General features: G+C 42.8%; 1 protein-coding gene across 1 annotated transcript in view; it reads left to right on the top strand.

Moving 5' to 3' along the window:
* The window catches only part of DNAJC6 (DnaJ heat shock protein family (Hsp40) member C6), a 121,026-nt gene that overhangs the window by 68,849 nt on the left and 34,638 nt on the right, over positions 1–17,539 (top strand). Inside the window, exons 5-10 of the mRNA XM_036757517.1 lie at positions 4,554–4,676; positions 9,676–9,809; positions 11,537–11,731; positions 12,989–13,106; positions 14,829–14,908; positions 17,328–17,521. Coding sequence (XP_036613412.1) covers positions 4,554–4,676; positions 9,676–9,809; positions 11,537–11,731; positions 12,989–13,106; positions 14,829–14,908; positions 17,328–17,521 — 844 coding nt within the window. The remainder of the gene's footprint in view (positions 1–4,553; positions 4,677–9,675; positions 9,810–11,536; positions 11,732–12,988; positions 13,107–14,828; positions 14,909–17,327; positions 17,522–17,539) is intronic.

Genomic DNA, 17,539 nt, shown 5'->3' with positions numbered 1-17,539 from the left:
TCTTTGTTCTTTTATTTTTATTGATTTTTTTGTTTTTATATCATCATTTCCAAATGCATTATTTTCCCTCCCCAACCCAGTCAGCCATTCCTTGCAACTAAGAATAAAAAAAAAAAGATATGCGGGGGGGTGGTGGAGGATTTGAACAAAAGTGATTAACACAGCAACTGAGTATGATAGTTTATGCAATTTCTCATACCTGTATTCCCCTACTTCTGCAAAAGCAAGAGGCAGGTATGTTTTCTCATCTCATCCTTATGGCTGAGCTTGTTGGATATAATTAGGCAGGATTCAGTTTTGTCATTCTATCTGGCCACATTTGTCACTTTATTATCTTAATTCCAAATTTCTTTCTGGTATGGTTGGACCAATATGCAAGTCTACAAACAATACATTAGTTTGCTTCAATATCAATTATTCCGATCTTCTTTCTTTTTAAATAAATCTTTGGTAATTTGCTGGGCCTAAGGTGCAACCACAGAAGTCATTTAAAAAGAAAGCATGTCTCTCATTACTAGTGATTTGGAACATTCTTTCATATGGTTGTTAATGATTTGCAACTCTTGGAAGCTGTTTGTATTCATTGACTACTTCTCCTTAGCTTTCCATATTTGTGATAACACCCTTTAAATCTTGTTCATCAAATCCTTATCAGATCTGGGGAAGGACCTTGGAGAAGGCACTGTGAAGTCTTGTGCTTAAGGATTGCATTTATTGTGTGGGGTGGAAAACCCTGGAGAACAAAAATAGCTTGCTTTGATTGAATTTTCCTTTTTAAAATGCCTTTATGGGATTTTTTTCTTTAGACCATATGCATGCTTAAAAATTCCTAATTACGTGTTTGCTTAATGGTATGCAATTATATGTCAAGTAAATATATAGTTATAGATGGTTTTAAGTACATATTGTTGACTTGATTAAATTAGTGACTTGGGAGCTATTACTATGTTTAGCTAAGCAGGGATTGTCTGATTTTTGGCCCTGAGGTCACTTATCAGATGGGCATTGCAACTGAATGCCCTTAAAACTAGCTTTTGCGGGGTAGGATCATAGATATTAGACCTAGAAGGAACTCTAGTGATTACTTAGACCAAATCCCTCTTTTTATGGATGAGGAAACTGAGGCCCAAATAGGTTAAATCATTCACTCAACTTCAGACCATTAATTAGCGACCAAGGTAGCACCCCAACCCAAGTCTCCCACCTTTCGGTAGAATGTTTTTTTCTGCTACATCATTGATATTTTCATGAAAAAAATTATCGAGGAAAACAAATTTTAGTTACTTTTACATAGTTTTTCCATCTCTGTCACACCCCCTTTCCCTCTCACCTACACATAATTCAGCAAGGCACAACAGACAACTCCAAACTGGATAATCCTGTCATTTGTATTTGGTATGGATGGAAATGGGTTTGATATTTTATGGTCCCTTTTGGGAGAGGTGATAGCAAGGGCCAAGATTTCTCTCTCTTTTTACTCGATCTCTCCGGTATTTCCCATATTTAACTTCTTTACTTTATAAAGGAGAAAATCTGGGGGGCGGAGCCAAGATGGCAGCTGGAAAGCAGGGACTTGCTTAAGCTGTCCCCCAAATCCCTCCAAACACCTGTAAAAATGGCTCTGAACAGATTATAGAGCTGTGGAACCCATGAAATAGCAGAGGGAAACAGGTCTCCAGCCCAGGACAGCCTGGATGGTCACCGGGAAGGGTCTATCACACAGTGCTGGGAGCAGAGCACAGCCCAGCATGGGCCACGCCAGCACAGACCAGACCTGGAGTCATCCAGACGGAACAAGTCTTGGGGCCATGAATCAGTGAGCTGTGGCAGTTACCAGACTTCTCAACCCACAAAAGCCAAAGAGCAGGTTAGAGGGAAACTGTGGAATCGAGTTCAGAGTGGTCCAATCACCATCCCGGCCGGGGGGGGGGGGGGGGGGGGGGTGGTGCAGTGGCGGTGGTGGCAGCAGCAGGAAACTCGTGAGGCTGCTTACAGCTTATAGCTTCAGCGGCTTCCCAAGTCCCTGGCTCACACGGTGGGAGGAATCTAGCAGCAGATCAGAGTGGGAATGCAAGGAGTGCTTTGTAGGCACAAAGGAAGATTCTCTTGCTGTGCCCTGCTTGGATCTGAATTGCTGTCCTGGTTGGCGGTTCTTGGGGGAGGAGGAATGCTGCTGTGACAGAGCCTGGGGTGATGGTGGAGTAGAAATAGCTCTGAAAACAGCAGTGCTTGGACCCTAAAGCTTAGGACAAAGTACTCTGTACTCTACAAGCAGTCATATCCTGACAAAAAGCTCAGGGGTCAAGTAGTTGGCTGGGAAGATGAGCAGGCAGCAAAAATGAACTCAGACTCAAATGCAGACTCAAACTCAAACTCTAGATTCCTTTTTTGGTGACAAAGAAGATCTAAACATACAGCCAGAAGAAGTCAACAAAGTTAAACAGCCTACATCAAAAGCCTCCAAGAAAGATATGAATTAGTCTCAGGCCAGGGAAGACCTCAAACAGGATTTGGAAAAGCAAGTAAGAGAAGTAGAGGAAAAATTGGGACTAGAAATGAGAGTGATGCAAGAAAACCATGAAAAACAAGTCAATGACTTGCTAAAGGACACCCAAATGGCAAAAGAGCTCCAAAAAGCCAATGAGGAGAAGAATGCCTTGAAAGGCAGAATTAGCCAAATGGAAAAGGAGGTCCAAAAGACCACTGAAGAAAATACTACCTTAAAAATTAGATTGGAGCAAGTGGAAGCTAGTGATTTAATGAGAAATCAAGATATTATAAAAGATAACCAAAGGAATGAAAAAATGGAAGACAATGTGAAATACCTCATTGGAAAAACCACTGACCTGGAGAATAGATCCAGGAGAGATAATTTAAAAATTATTGGACTACCTGAAAGCCATGATCAAAAAAAAGAGCCTAGACATTATCTTTCAAGAAATTCTCAAAGAAAACTGCCCTGATATTCTAGAATCAGAGTATAAAATAGAAAGAATCCACTGATCACCTCTTGAAAAAGATCCCAAAAAGAAAACTCCTGGGAATATTATTGCCAAATTCCAGAGTTTCCAGGTCAAGGAGAAAATACTGCAAGCAGCCAGAAAGAAACAATTTGAGGATTATGGAAACACAATCAGAATAATACAAGATCTAGCAGCTTCTACATTAAGGGATTGAAGGGCTTGGAATATGATATTCCGGAGGTCAAAGGAGCTAGGATTAAAACCAAGAATCACCTACCCAGCAAAACTGAGTATAATGTTCCAAGGCGAAATATGGATTTTCAATAAAATAGAGGACTTTCAAGCTTTCTCAATGAAAGACCAGAGCTGAACAAAAAATTTGACTTTCAAATACAAGAATCAAGGGAAGTATGAAGAGGTAAACAAGAAAGAGAATTCATAAGGGACTTACTAAGTTGAACCGTTATGTTTACATTCCTACATGGAAAGATGATGTGCATAATTCATGAGACCTTTCTCAGTACTAGGGGAGTTGAAGGAAGGCAGAGGGTGCAGGATGAGCTGAATGTGAAGAGATGATATCTAAAAATCTGTTTCTAGGCCCCAGGCACACCTGCAGGTGCATGACTCTTTCCACCTCGAGGCCTGCGTGAAAGCTTTTAGGGGCCTCCAAAATATCAGTTCTCATTCCCACTGTAATTTCCTTCTCATCTTTCTCCTTCTCCAGGGGGTCCTGGGGCAGGTGTGGTCCTGCTGCCGTCTTCATGCTTAGTCATCAGGGAATGATGGTGCCTGGGGATAAAATGATTATTGAATCAGAGAGTTGGAGGCAGCTTCAGGACAGGTCCAGTAGCAGGCAGGAGGATGGCAATGAGACGTCCTGAGTCCTGCTCTCAGGTGTCTTCTAGTTCATCCGCTCAGTACCTATATTTTGAGAAACTTTCATTCCATGTACTTTGGACGTTATAAATATTCAGTACGATTATTGTTAGGAAAAAACATTCTTGAATTTCAACGGGTTGTTGCAAGGTCCACATGATTTATTGATGACATTTTAACTGTGAGACTCTCCTGACTCCGTTACAGTTTATTTGTTGAGTTCTCAAGGTTGTTTTGAGGTTTGTATGAGTTATTAAGATGTTGTTAAGGCAAGGTAATATAGCATTAATGTTGTAAGTGGTGAGTTTAGAGCAAAGAAGACCAGAGTTCAAAACAAACCCCTGACACCATGATTTTACCCTGTTTTGGCATTGTACCTGGCATAGTAGGCATTTAATAAATGCTTTATCTTCCTTCCCAGATCTATGGACTATGCTACCTAGTGGTATACAGTTACCATGGAAGAGAACAATCCCCCACTCTCTCTCCTCCCTCTCCCTTTCCCCTAACTTTTCATGCCCCCTCCCTCCCCTTCCCTCTTATATTCCTCTTTTCATTATATTTGATTTCCTCTGATTCCTTTCCCTTGACACCAAACTATTAAAAGAAGAACTTGTGCATGATGTAGAAACCACCCCACTTAGTGTTTCCCCCTGAGCAGGCCATCTACCCAGGCAAGAGCAACACTCACGTCTTTGTGGTGGTTCCCAGGTCTCAGAATGCAGCTGGCCGATGCGACAAGCGCCGAGTCTGCACAATCTCTATGCTGTGTGCAAGAACATGCACAACTGGCTTCAACAGAACCCCAAGAATGTCTGTGTCATCCACTGTATGGTAAGTCAGCCCTGGAGCAGCCTGCTTCTCTAGGGAACTTTGGGAGAAATTCAGCCTGTTCCAGCACCCTTAGGACTCGTGCCAGGCAGCACAGCCCTCTGTGCTCCTGGGCACCTTTGATACTTTTCCAGGTACCCAGACTACCCTTGTTCCTACTTTGACCTGCAGTGCTTAGAAGGGTGTATAGAGTAAGCGACTCGTTCATGTTTATTGATGGATAGATCATCTCCAGCAGCCACTCTTGTTTTACCCCTGCCAGCTGGCCCACGTTCCCTTCCTTTGGAATTTCCAAAGTGACAAGTCCCTAACCTGTAAGAGATCTGTGTCAGCAGATGCTCATGGGTCGGGGGAGGTTATTGCACTTTTCCTTTACTCTTCATCACTTTCCCCAGGGGGCAGAACCATTTATTAATACTAGGGAATGGAACCAGTTAACAATACTCTTCAAAGACAATGAAGCTGTTAATGTTAAAATGACAAATTAAGTTGAAGATGCTATTTTTGAGGTTTAATGATAACAAAGCAATTCAGGGTATTGGTAGGATCATAATTTTAGACCTGGGGAGAAAAAAAACCCCTAGAAGTTGACTTTGTTCAGTACCTTGATATTTACGGATCAGGAAGCTCAGGCCCAGACAAGTTAATTGTCTTCCTGAGGGTCACACCGGAAGTAAGTTACAGAGCTGGGATTTGAATCCAGAGCCTTAGATTGCAAATCCAGCACTTTTCCCATTGGACATAGGAGACCTGAGTTCCAATCTTGGCTCTGTCACTTGCAACCTGAGTGCACTGGAGGTAAGTTACAAAATTCGCTCTAATCTCCCATTTCTTTATCTATAAAACGAGGTGCTTGGACAACATGAATTTGTTCTCAGGTCTTCCTGACTCTAGACCTAGTGCTTTATCCACTCTGCCGTCTAGCTGCCAACACAGACACAGGAAACATTAATGTTCAGTGTCATATGAAAAGTGAATCAGCGAGTTGTAAAACAATGTGTGTTGCCAGGTTTGAGGGGGAAGGTTATCACTGAGCCTTGGGTTCAAGTCGTGCATTTGATACTGAATAATCCTAAGCAGCTGAAAAATGTGATTTCAGTCTTGGGCTACATTGAGAGAGGCTTAGCTTCCAGGAATCCATTCTAAGTCATGGTCCCACTGGGCTCTCCCCTGGGATGTCCGAAGTATTGATTGTGTCCTGGTCTGAACCTCGACTTACTCATAACAAGAAAGAAATACATTTTTAACAGATCTGTGATTTCATTGGTTGAGGCAACTTCTGATGGTGGAGAAAGTTTTCTCATCTGGAAAATAATGATATTTTGAGGCTCAAATGGGCTTGGACAAGTCGAGTGCTTTGTAAAACTTAAAGCATTATAGCAATATCAGCTATTATTTTTTTTTGGTTTTTATTTTTTTTTTTTTTGCCTTTTGGCAGGGCAATTGGGGTTAAGTGACTTGCCCAAGGTCACACAGCTAGTACATGTGTCAAGTGTCTGCGGCTGCATTTGAACTCAGGTCCTCCTGACTCCAGGACTGGTGCTCTACTCACTGCGCCACCTAGCTGCCCCTAGCTGTTATTATTTTGAAGGAAGTTCATCATTATTCTACTCAACACTTTGAACAAGGGAAGAGATGAAATGTAGGTTTTGGAACCTAGAATAGGAGAGAAACTTGAGCAAGATTTCCTCTTGCCTCCCTCCCTCTCTCACTTTTCAAAATCCCCATTATTAAAGCAAGAAGATTTGATATTTCATTAGGGGCTCAATGGTAAAATCCAGTCGTTTGCCTCCTTAGATACGCTAGTTTGTACATCTAAGAGATATCCTTTAGGGACTAAATGGAAAAATTCATAGGATCGGAAGTGGCTATTTCTCAAGCCATTAGACTTCACCATTTCGAAGAAATATGATTAGAGTCTGTGGCTGGCTTTCATATTTGAGAGCCTTTCTCCTCTCTAGAGCTATCTTCCCTTTTAGAAAGTCTAGCGAACCTAATGAGGAAATAAAAGGGAATTATACAAGAAGACGTGTTGGCGCTTGGGGCACTCTTCCATGAGGATGGGTTTACAAAGAGCAAATCCACAAGATCAAAGAAGGACCTCTTAGCCAAAGGCAAATCCAGAAGAGTGACAAGGCCCTGAGTTAATTATTGTCTGTTTGCTCTTTGCTCCCAGATCTATATATCCAGCCCCCAATCCCTTTCCAGAATTCCCATTGCCATTTGTCAACTGTCTGCTTGACTTCTTAGCTGGAAAATATCAGATAGAATGTATCATATTTTTCCTCCTAAATTCCTTTTTTTTTTTTTTTTTTTTACTTTAAAAGGACACTACCATAATTCTGCTTACCCAGGTTTATCACCTTGGAGCAATCTCTGTCTCTGTCCTTTCCCATCCTTCCCAATATCATTAGGACAGTCAGGTGGGATAAGGGTTGAGTATTGGGCTTGGAGTCAGGAGAACAGAGTTCAAATTCTGCCTCGGACACTTGTTTTGTGACCCTGGGCTAGTCACTTAACCACCTTCTGCCTCAGTTTCCTCATCTGTAAAACGGGGATAATAACAGCACCTACCTTCTAAGTTTGCTGTAAGAAGAAAATGAAATCATTTCAAATCTGAAAGAGCTATACAAATTATTAGTTGAAACATGTTTCCTCTCTTCATAGAGATTATAGTCTAGCAGGGGAATTATAATGATAACTAATATATATCGCTTTAAGGTTATGCTTACATAAGTTAGAGCATTTGATCCTCACATATCAGCCCTGTGAGGTAGGCTCTATTTATTATCTCTATTTTATAGATGGTGGTTAAGTGATGCCCAGCACCACACAGATAATAAGTGTCTGAGGCTGGATTTGAACTCATGTCCAGCATGGTATCCGGTATATCACCTAGATACAAACAGAGATGAACTAAGTGACAATATTGCATGTTAAGGTGAAACAAAGTGGTTTGAGAAGTCCCTAGGGGGAGGTTTTCACTGGTAGGCAGCCTGTTCATGGTCACACAGGTCCCAAGGGGCAGGACCCACCTGCATCCTTTTGGCTTTTATTCTGGAGCCCTTACTGAATGCCAAACGTTCTTGCTTAAGAAGTAAAAGGAGGTTGACATCACTGTGTCACACTGTTTCCTACAGATGATTTTCAAGTGAGTCAGATTAGAATAGTATTAAGAGAGAACTAAAGCCCAGATTGGTAAGAGAGAATCTAGCCCCTTTAAGTGACTTTAAGGCTCTAGGCTCAGATGAGTTTTATCCTGTGATCCTGAAAAAACTGGCAAATATAATTACCAAATGATCATCAATCCCTTGGAGGAATCCAGAGGAGAGAATAGACATGGGCTTGTATCCTGATCAGAGCTATAACTAGGGTAGGAAGATGGGGCATTGTCTTAGGGCACCAAATTTAGAAGGTGCTGACGGCCTTCTCCATTCTTCTGTCTTTTTAACCTTTCTCTCCATGCCTGCCACAAAAAGCAATGACACCTCCTGGTGCTTTCTAATTTTCATCTCCTCCCAAATCAGCCTTCTTTTCAAGCTGTTTGCCCAGGGTGAAAAAATTCCTAGTTAGCAGTGAATTGGCTATTGATCACCAGCAAGCCTTCAGGACAGATTCAGAAGAAGAGGGATTACAATCACTTGAATGAGTTAGGCCAAAACTAACCTTAAACCTTTTGTTGATGAAATTACTATCCTGGAGGATAGGTTCACAGTTATGGGAAGCTCCCTCCATCAGCACGTGTTGGCACCTTCTCAGCCACTTATAAGTCTTAGAGATATGCCCAAGAGCCCTGAGATATTAACTTCTGATAGTACCAGTCGACCAAGGGAATTAGGCATACATGTTAGTACGGGAGCTGACCAATGTTCTCATCATATCCATGTGGAGAGAATGAAGAAAGCTGGGCTGTGATGGTAGTACGGGTAACTGAACTCATAGTTGATGGAGTGACTATACCTAAAGAGTTTCATTAATGGATCAAGGCTCCATCAACTCACGTTAGAACTCAGGTTTTCTGACTCTGGGTCAGCCCTTTATGTACTAGGGCGCCCCCAGGGGCTTCTAACAATACTGAACTTACCAGGAGCTGTCTCTTTAGAGCTCCAAAATCAGCTGGAAAAATAAGGAGAGGCAGAGAAGTCTGGATACCAGTTTATATGGGTGAGGGAAACTATCTTAGGAATTTGATTTATAATCCATTAATTTAATTTACAATTCATTGGATTAGGAGCTTCTTCAGGGCAAGGGCTGTCTCTTGCTTCCTTTTTTACCCCCAGAACTTAGCATAGTGTCTGGCACATAGTAGGTGCTTAATAGATATTGATTGATTGGTCTTAATGGACCAAAAGCTGGGTATAAGGAGAATAGCAAAAATGCCCACTTATGCTTCGTCACTACTACTATTGTCCAGAATGAGGGAGGCGATAGACTCCCCATACATTGTCTAGGTCAAAAGAAGGAATTCGATGTTGCTGTGTGGTGCTGCAAAGGCCAGAACAAAGACAAATGAATTTAAGTTACATATTAAAGAACTCATAATCGGGGCTGTCTAAAAATGGCCTGGTCTGGTAGACAGTGAGCTCCCTTTCGTTCTGAAGTATTCAAGCATAGCTTAGTTGACCACCTTTTAAGGATGATCTAACAATAATGATGAGGGTGATGATATTTACATGAAAAGTTTTCCAAGATCTTGACATACATTATTATCATTCCATTTTCAGTTGAGGAAGCAGAGGCTCAGAGAAATTAAATGACTTGTCCACAATCTTACAGCTAAGTGTCAGAGGAAGGTTTTGAAACCCAACCTTTAAGACTCCAACACCAGTCCTCTAACCATCAGGCCACCCTGCTGTTGGGGGTTTGTCTTCCAGGACCTGTGTGTCACAGTCTCCGTTTCTCAGTACAAAATCCCAGACCAGGTGTTCACCGAGATGGGAATTTGGCCCAACCATCACCACCCTATTCACTCACACTCTATTTTTTGCCTTTTGTTTGGCAGGATGGACGTGCTGCATCGGCAGTTCTGGTTAGTGCAATGTTTTGTTTCTGTCATCTCTTCTCTAATCCAGCCCCTGCTATTCAGTTGCTAAATGCAAAGCGACCCGGAATCGGACTTTGGCCATCCCATAGGAGGTAGAGTATGCTGGTAACAAGGTTGGATAGAATACGGTAACTTGTCTTGTGCGCTGTTTGAAACCCACCAGCCCTCAAGCCTTGCCTTGTTTGAGTCAGGCACAAAGAGCTGGCTTGGACTTTGGGAAGCACAGTCCTGCCTTAATTAAAGTGCTGAGTTTGGGGGGGTACCTTAAGGATATCCACACTGGACAGTGAGTTTGAAATGAAATAGTCACAGTGTAGAAGATGAGCTTGTAATTAATTGGTCATCCTTACAGTTGGGGCAATAGACCTTCAGCCTCAATGGAGTGAAATGCCTGACAACAAAGTCTTTAATGGGAATCTTCTTATCACGCCAGTATGAGGATGAGGAAGGACATCATAAAAGGAAATATATAAAGTAAATTTGCTTTTAGAAATATTTAATAGGCAATAAATACAAATACATACACAAATACGTACCCAGCTAATATGGTGAGGTCCCAATTATTATGAGCAACGAATCCACTGAAATGATATTTCCGCTGGGCTGGACCCAATTACCATATTTGATATAATTATAACTTCAGATCTTGTGAATCCAGACACACATGGCCACTATTCATAACTCACACTAATCAGGACCTGGCTGGACTTTTAAAATTATAGAGCAGTCTAACTCATTATCTCATTTGATCCACACGGCAACTCTCTGATGGAGGTAATGGGAATACCATCATTCCTAATCTACAGCCGAAGAAACTGAGGTTTAAAGAAATGAAAGTTTGTGTCATGTCAAACAGCCTAAGGGGCAGCTTAGCACAGTACAGGGTACTTAGGGAATGTTTTAGAAATGCTAGCTGATTGACTGATTAACTGGTGGAGCTGGGACTCACTTGTGGCTTCTCAGTCCAATTCTCTGCCTCGATTCTCTTTCTCTCCCCCAAACTCCATCCCTTGATCTAAAGCAGATTTCTCACATATGACTTACTCATTGGCCTGTCTCCAGCATGTTTGGTGGAATCTCCATGTCAAATGTATGGTTGGGCACAGAAAGATGTGGAGGTCTGCATAGATTGTGGTTTCCATTTATTCTGTATTGAATATGTATATTCTGACTTATATATGGTCTTCCTTTCTCATTAGAATAGAAATTTTTGAGAGCAGGGATGGCTTTTTCTTTTTCATTGTATTCACAGTCACTGCCAAATAGCAAGCACCCAATAAAGGCTTATTAAATAATTAATTTGTTGCTTGGAGGGCATATCATATCAGCAAGGTCACAACTCGGCAGGAGTTTTTAGTAGAAATACAGCAGGCTTAGCAGTTAAGTGGTTTGCTGTCTTCATTTCCTTAGGTTCATTAATATTTCCTCCTCCAGTGAGCCATTTTGGTTTAGAAGTGACCTTGGCTAGGCCAGTGGAGTGCAGGTCTACCAGGCCGGAAAGGCTTTGAGTGAGGGCCTACTGATAGACTATATGTCTCTTGCCTAAGGCCTGGCCTACCTGAATTTGGAAAGACTCCAAACCAGGTTAGCCACAAGATAATGACTCTTTTGGGCACAGTAATTTCCAAAGACCAGGAGAACACACCTTCTGCACTGGTGGAGACCTAATCTCAGATCCTTGAAGGATTATGGAGCTATTAGGGAATTTGAAGGAGCTAGGTAACATGCTGCTTTACAAGTCTAGGGTTCTTACCAAGAATAAATGAATGGTTTTCTGTGGGGTGATGGAAACCTACAGAGTAACTTTCTTCTGTTTCAGATACATAGGATATATTTGCGACCTCATAGCTGACAAACCTGTCATTCCCCACTGCAAACCTCTCACAGTTAAATCAGTCACTCTCAGTCCTGTCCCTTGTTTCAACAAACAGAGGAATGGATGTCGTCCATTTTGCGATATACTCATTGGAGAAACAAAAATATTTACAACTTCCTTGGACTATGAAAGAATGAAGTGAGTTCTGGTGTCTTTTCACCTTTTAACTTGGTTCTCCACCCAACTGAGTGAGAATCTCTATGTAGAAGATGCACCGCAGTCCTCTATGTTGCTAGTAAATTACAGGATCAGAGCATGTGAGAATTGTCTTGGTTTCATCCCGTTTGGTTTGTTTTCATTGGACCCATGATTTCATCTGTGTGGAGAACTCCTGGTGAAGAACCCCTCCTCCCCATGTAGATCACTACCTGTTCTTCCACTGGGGGTCTTAGAGGGTTTCCTTTGGCCATGGAAGGTTAAGTGACTTGCCTGAAGTTATATAGAGGCTGTGTTAGAGGCCCAGGTCTTCCCAACTCCCAGGGCAGCTCTCTGCCCCCTCTGTATCTGGCACATTACATGCCTTTTGCATTAATTTGTTATGTACTTTAAATCCTTTTCCCACTCCACCATAACTACCTGAGGCCGTACAGTTAGTAAGAAGGCGGTGTTGTTATTGTTCAGTTGTGTTTCAGTTGTGTTCAACTCTTCATAACCCCGTTTGGGGTTTTCTTGGCAGAGATACTGGAGTGGTTTACCATCTTCTCCAGAGGAAACTGGGCCGAAAACAGGGTGAAGCGACTTGCCCGGGGTCACACAGCTAGAAGTGTCTGGGGCCAGATTTGAACTCAGAAGATGAGTCTTCCTGCCTCCAAGCCAGGCACTCTATATACAGCTGCCCCAAGAGGGTGGTGCTGAGATTCCAATTCAGATCTTCCCGCTTGGGCCCAGTGCTTACTATAATATACTATGCTGTTGGATTTTTTTAAAATGCAAGACAAAACACAATTTTTTGTTCTTTTTTAAATTATCATCTTAAGGTGGAACAGCAGCCAAACAGATTATTGAGGTTGCTGATAAACCATCTGAGGAAAATGAATGGTTCTGTAGAGTAGGGATGAGCTGTTATCATCTGGCTAACCAGATGGACAGGGAGGAGGCCTGGCACCAATGAGGTATCCTCATGTCTGTAGCAGTGTCCTTGCCACACCAGCTTGTTCCTTGCCAGTGCTGGCTGAAGGCCAGACATTGTTCTGGCAGGGGGGAGGGCAGAAGAATGGGCACAGAGCTTAGTGCTGAGGCTGGACAAAACCATCCTCTGGGTTAGAACCATCATGTTCCCCTTGCCTGTTTCTACTCTCAGTATCCCTGTAAAGATTAAAATTGTGTGGCAGTGGTATCATTAACTCCGTTAACACACTCTCTCCCTCTCTCTCTGTTTGAATTCTTTCTTTAAAGAGAATTCCGGGTCCAGGAAGGCAAGGTTGTCATTCCATTGGGTGTCACAGCTCACGGTGATGTGGTGGTGTCAGTTTACCATATGAGATCGACCATCGGGGGACGGTTGCAGGCTAAAGTATGGGCTTGGGCAGAAGGAAGGGAAGGGATTGTCTCTGACTGAGCATATCTGAGTGTCTGCATGCTTCTAATGCAGCCAGAGAGTATTTACATAGCACTTTATAGTTATGCTAATGTTAATAATAATGCCTAACATTTTTATAGCACTTGAAGGTTTGCACAGTGCTTTATATAAGTTACCTTGTTTGATCTTCACAACAACCTGGGGAGGTGGGTGCTACTACCATCCCTATTTTAGAGATGAGGAAGCTGAGCCTGTGAGAGGTTAAGTGATTTATCCAGGGTCTCACGGCTAGGAAGTGTCAAGCCGGGATTTGGATGACTTGGGTTTTCTCAACTCCAGGTCCAGCTCTGGCAAGTGTAATCCAAACAACAAGCCTGGGGTACTTGTATTACTTGTACAAATCATAGTTCGTCTTTATTTAATTTGTAAACTTTATCATTTGCAAAAGGTACTACAGACATTATCTCATTCCCTTCTCATAACAGACCTGCAAGGTAGAAATCCCCATTTCACAGGTGAATTTGTCAAGGCTCATCAGCGACCATCCCCACCTTCCTCCATTCTAGAAATCTGGGTGATGGGTAAAAGGGTCAGAGATTTAGGGCTAGAAGAGACCTTAGAGATTATGTAGTCTGCCCTCTCATTTACAAATAAGAAAACTGAGGCTGAGACAGTTTAGATTAAAAGGCTGAATGGTGGATAAGTATCCAAGTAAAACCTAGGTCCTCTGACTTCAGATCTGGGACTTTTCCTGGACATATAAAATGATCTTGGCTGAGTGTAGAAGGATGCTCAAGGAGATCTTGGAGGACCAGGAAATTTCCTTTAATGGACATTGGATTGGGTGCAGCTCTTCCTTAGGTGAAATATGCACAAAGCTTTTTTTATGACTTTTTTCTAAACGACTTTCTTAGAATAATAGTGATAATGATCAGCCATTGTGTAGCACTTGAAACTGGCAAAGTGCTTCACGTCTACCCTCTCACTTGCTCCTCACCACAACCCTGAGAGGTTGGTACTGTGGATATTACCGTACCCATTTTAAAGATAAGGAAAGTGGGGGTCAGAGACATTGAGTGGCATCCCTTAGTCACTCAGCTAGGATCAGAGGTGATCATTTGACCCAGATCTTCCCAACTTCAAGTTGATCCATTGTCTATCATGCTCCTGTGTCTTCTGCCTCCCGTCTTGTGTCCCTGGTTCTTGATTTGATGTCCCAGGCAGAACACTTAACTCCTTTACCTCCACTGTTTTTGTGTTCCTCGGTGTATTAGTGCAGAATGGGAGACAACATCAAAGGAACCCTCCAGAACTGTCCTCCAATCTACAAGGAACTCCCCTCGTAGACCAAAGTCTGGGTAGAGATTTCTATCAGTGATGAATTTTCCGTCGTTCCTTTGTTTGATCCCCACCATGAACAGCCCTGCAATGTAGGGCAGAAACTCACTATCATAAGACCCATTTTAGAGATGAAGAGACTGAACCTCAGAAAAAGTCAGTGACTTGGCCAAGATCGCAAATTTAGTCAGTAGCAGAACAAGGATCAAACAGGTTTTTTGACTGGAAGGATAAGGCAATTAGGGTACAAAAAGATCTTGGGGTAGTAGGCAGTGTCACAGAAAGCTAGGAAAGCTGATTTTCTGACTGGTTTGGGGATTCAGTTTTTTTTTTCTTCCCTCCAGAAATATATAACATTCTTTTTTCTTTTCTCATTAGATGACCAATACTCAAATATTCCAAATTCAGTTCCACACGGGATTTGTACCACTGGGCACAACAGTGTTGAAATTCACTAAGTAAGTATGACTTGAGCCTGATGGGTCCAGCTTTGGGGGACATCTTCAGTGTGCCAAGAGCTCAGCCTACAGGAGATGCTTAGTGGATACATCATGAGTCCATGGCAGATGAGGAAGACTTGGCAGTCAGACTGGGAGAGGGGAGAAGGAATATGAGCTGTGCTGAAGTATTTAAAGGGCTGTCATATGCAAGAGGGATTAAATTTACTCTGTTTGGCCCTAGAGGGTAGAGTTAAAAGCAAGTACAGAAATTACAAAGAGGCAGATTTAGGCTTGACATCAGGAAGAACTTTATAGCAATTTGCAATGTCTAAAAAGTGCAGTGGGCTCTCTCCAGAGGTGATGGATTTCTTCTTATGAAGGTCTTCAAGCAAAAGCTAGGGGACCACTCATTGGGTATGTTATAGTGGGGATCTGGGGAAGGGGGAAGGAAGGGATGAAGGAAGGGAGGGAGGGAAGGAAAGAAGAAAAGAAGAAAGAGAGGGAGGGAAGGAGATAAGATGAAAAGGAAGGGAGGAAGAAAGGGAGAGAGGGAGGGAAGGAGATAAGATGAAAGGAAGGAAGGGAGGAAGGAAGGGAGTGAGGGAAGGAAAGAAGAAAAGAAGAAACAGAGAGGGGGAAGGAGTTAAGATGAAAGGAATGGAGGGAGGAGGGAAGGAGGGAGAGAAGGAAAGGAGGGGAGTTGAAAAGGGAGAAGGGAAAGAAGGAAATAAGAGGAAAGGAACAGATGAAGGGAAGATGGGAGGAAAGAAGGAGGAAGGGGAAGAAGGAAGGAAGGGAAGCAGGAAGGAGGAAAGAAAGGAAAAGAGGGAAGGATAGATGGATTTATTAAGCATTTATTATATGCTAGGTTCTGGGGATACAAAAAAAAGGCAAAAAGAAAAATAGTCTGCGCCCTCAAGGAGCTTACATTCTAATGGGGAAGAAAGCTGAAAATCAGGAGTTTAGGCAGGGGTGACAAGGTCTGTGGGAAGGGAGTGTGGTTTCAAAGTCCTGGAAGTCAGGAAGACAATCAGGAGAAGAATAAAAGCTGGCTGACCTGAGCCCCTCCACAAAATGGAGGTCCAGGGAACTCCCGGAAAGAGGGGAGAAGAGGGCGGGGCTGACATTGGGATATTCCAGGATGAGAACGCAGCAGGTGTGGTATTCTGAGAAAAAGAAGCCCCAGGCACTGAGGCCAGTTCCAGGATGAGACAGCTGCAGATGCCTAGTTCTGAAGTCCGGAGGCAGGGCTGGAGAGAGGGCAGGGCATGGTCATTCCAAACTCTCTGATTCTGTGTTGCTCTGAAGTGTTACTGGGGAAGCCTCTTCTTCAGTCTCCATTCATGATTATTTCCCTGTTGTCTCTTGGGGACGTGGAATTAGTTTATTTTTTCCCTGGGTCAAAATAGACCCCGTCTATCATTTGGGGGGGGTGTGGCTGAAAAGCTATTCATCTGATAAAGAGCCAGGCGCCTTCAGGAACTCTTCAAGTTAAATATGAGGCAATGATGTCATTGGGCAAAAAGGGAAAGGACCTTAGAGGTCTTGTAGTCCAACCCCTCATTTTTTGTTGTTGTTGAGTTACTTTTCAGTTGTGTCCAACTCTCCATTACCCCTGGACTGCTTTGCCATTTCCTTCTTATTTACAGATGAAGAAACTGAGGCAAATAGAGTTTAGTGACTTGCCTAGGGTCACACAGTTAGTGAGAGTTTGAGGCCACATTTGAACTCAGGTCCTCCTGACTGCAGGTCCAGCGCTTTATCTGTTACAGTATCTATCTGCCCTAACCCCTCATTCTACTGATGAGTAAGCTGTAGAGTCTTGGAGCTAAAAGGGATTTAAAGGTCATTGTGTCCCACCCTCTCTTTTTACAGATAAGGAAACTGAGGCCAACAAAACTTAAGTCACTTGCCCAAGGTTATGCAATTTGTAAGTGATGGGACCGGGTTTTGAACTCATACTCCTGTCTCCAAAGCCATTTCTCTTTACACTGTGTCCGGCTGGATGATGTGGGGCCATTCAAACTGCTTTAACACTTCCGATGAGGGGAGACTCTCCACTCCTGGAGGCAGTCCATTCCATTTTGGTTAGAAAGTTTTCCTCTCATCCTGTTTCTGCCACAGCAACTCCTGCGTTCAGAGGCCAAGCAGCACCAAGCGAATTCCTTTCTCTATGACTGCTCTTTAAATACTTCATTTTATTTTCAGTTTTTTCTCCTAATGTTTATCTCAGAGTCTATCTTAAGTGGTTTCCTTGAAGAGATTTTCCCCTTTATGCAGAGTAATAGAATCTCAGGGTAGGAAGGAGCTTAGAGTTAGTTGTGGCCACCCAGCACCTTTGTGGATTCTTGTAAGCAAAATGGTCATTTGACTTCATTCAGTGGCTTTTCCATTGTCCTCTAAAAAATAAAACCCAACCCCACCCCCCTCTGTTTAGGCCTGAGTTGGACGCGTGTGACTCTCCAGAAAAATACCCCCAGCTGTTCCATGTGATTTTGGAGATCGAAATTGAACCTAATGACAGACAGACAGATTTAACTCCTCCATGGGAAAATTTCTCCACAAAAGACATTAGCCCCAGCATTCTCTTCTCCTCTCACCAGGAGCAGCAAGACACTCTGGCTTCAGCAGGTGAGATTCACTGATTCA

Source organism: Trichosurus vulpecula, chromosome 4 (assembly GCF_011100635.1).
Source record: "Trichosurus vulpecula isolate mTriVul1 chromosome 4, mTriVul1.pri, whole genome shotgun sequence".
Classification (NCBI taxonomy): Eukaryota; Metazoa; Chordata; class Mammalia; order Diprotodontia; family Phalangeridae; genus Trichosurus; species Trichosurus vulpecula.
This window is presented reverse-complemented; position numbering and strand designations above follow the sequence as displayed.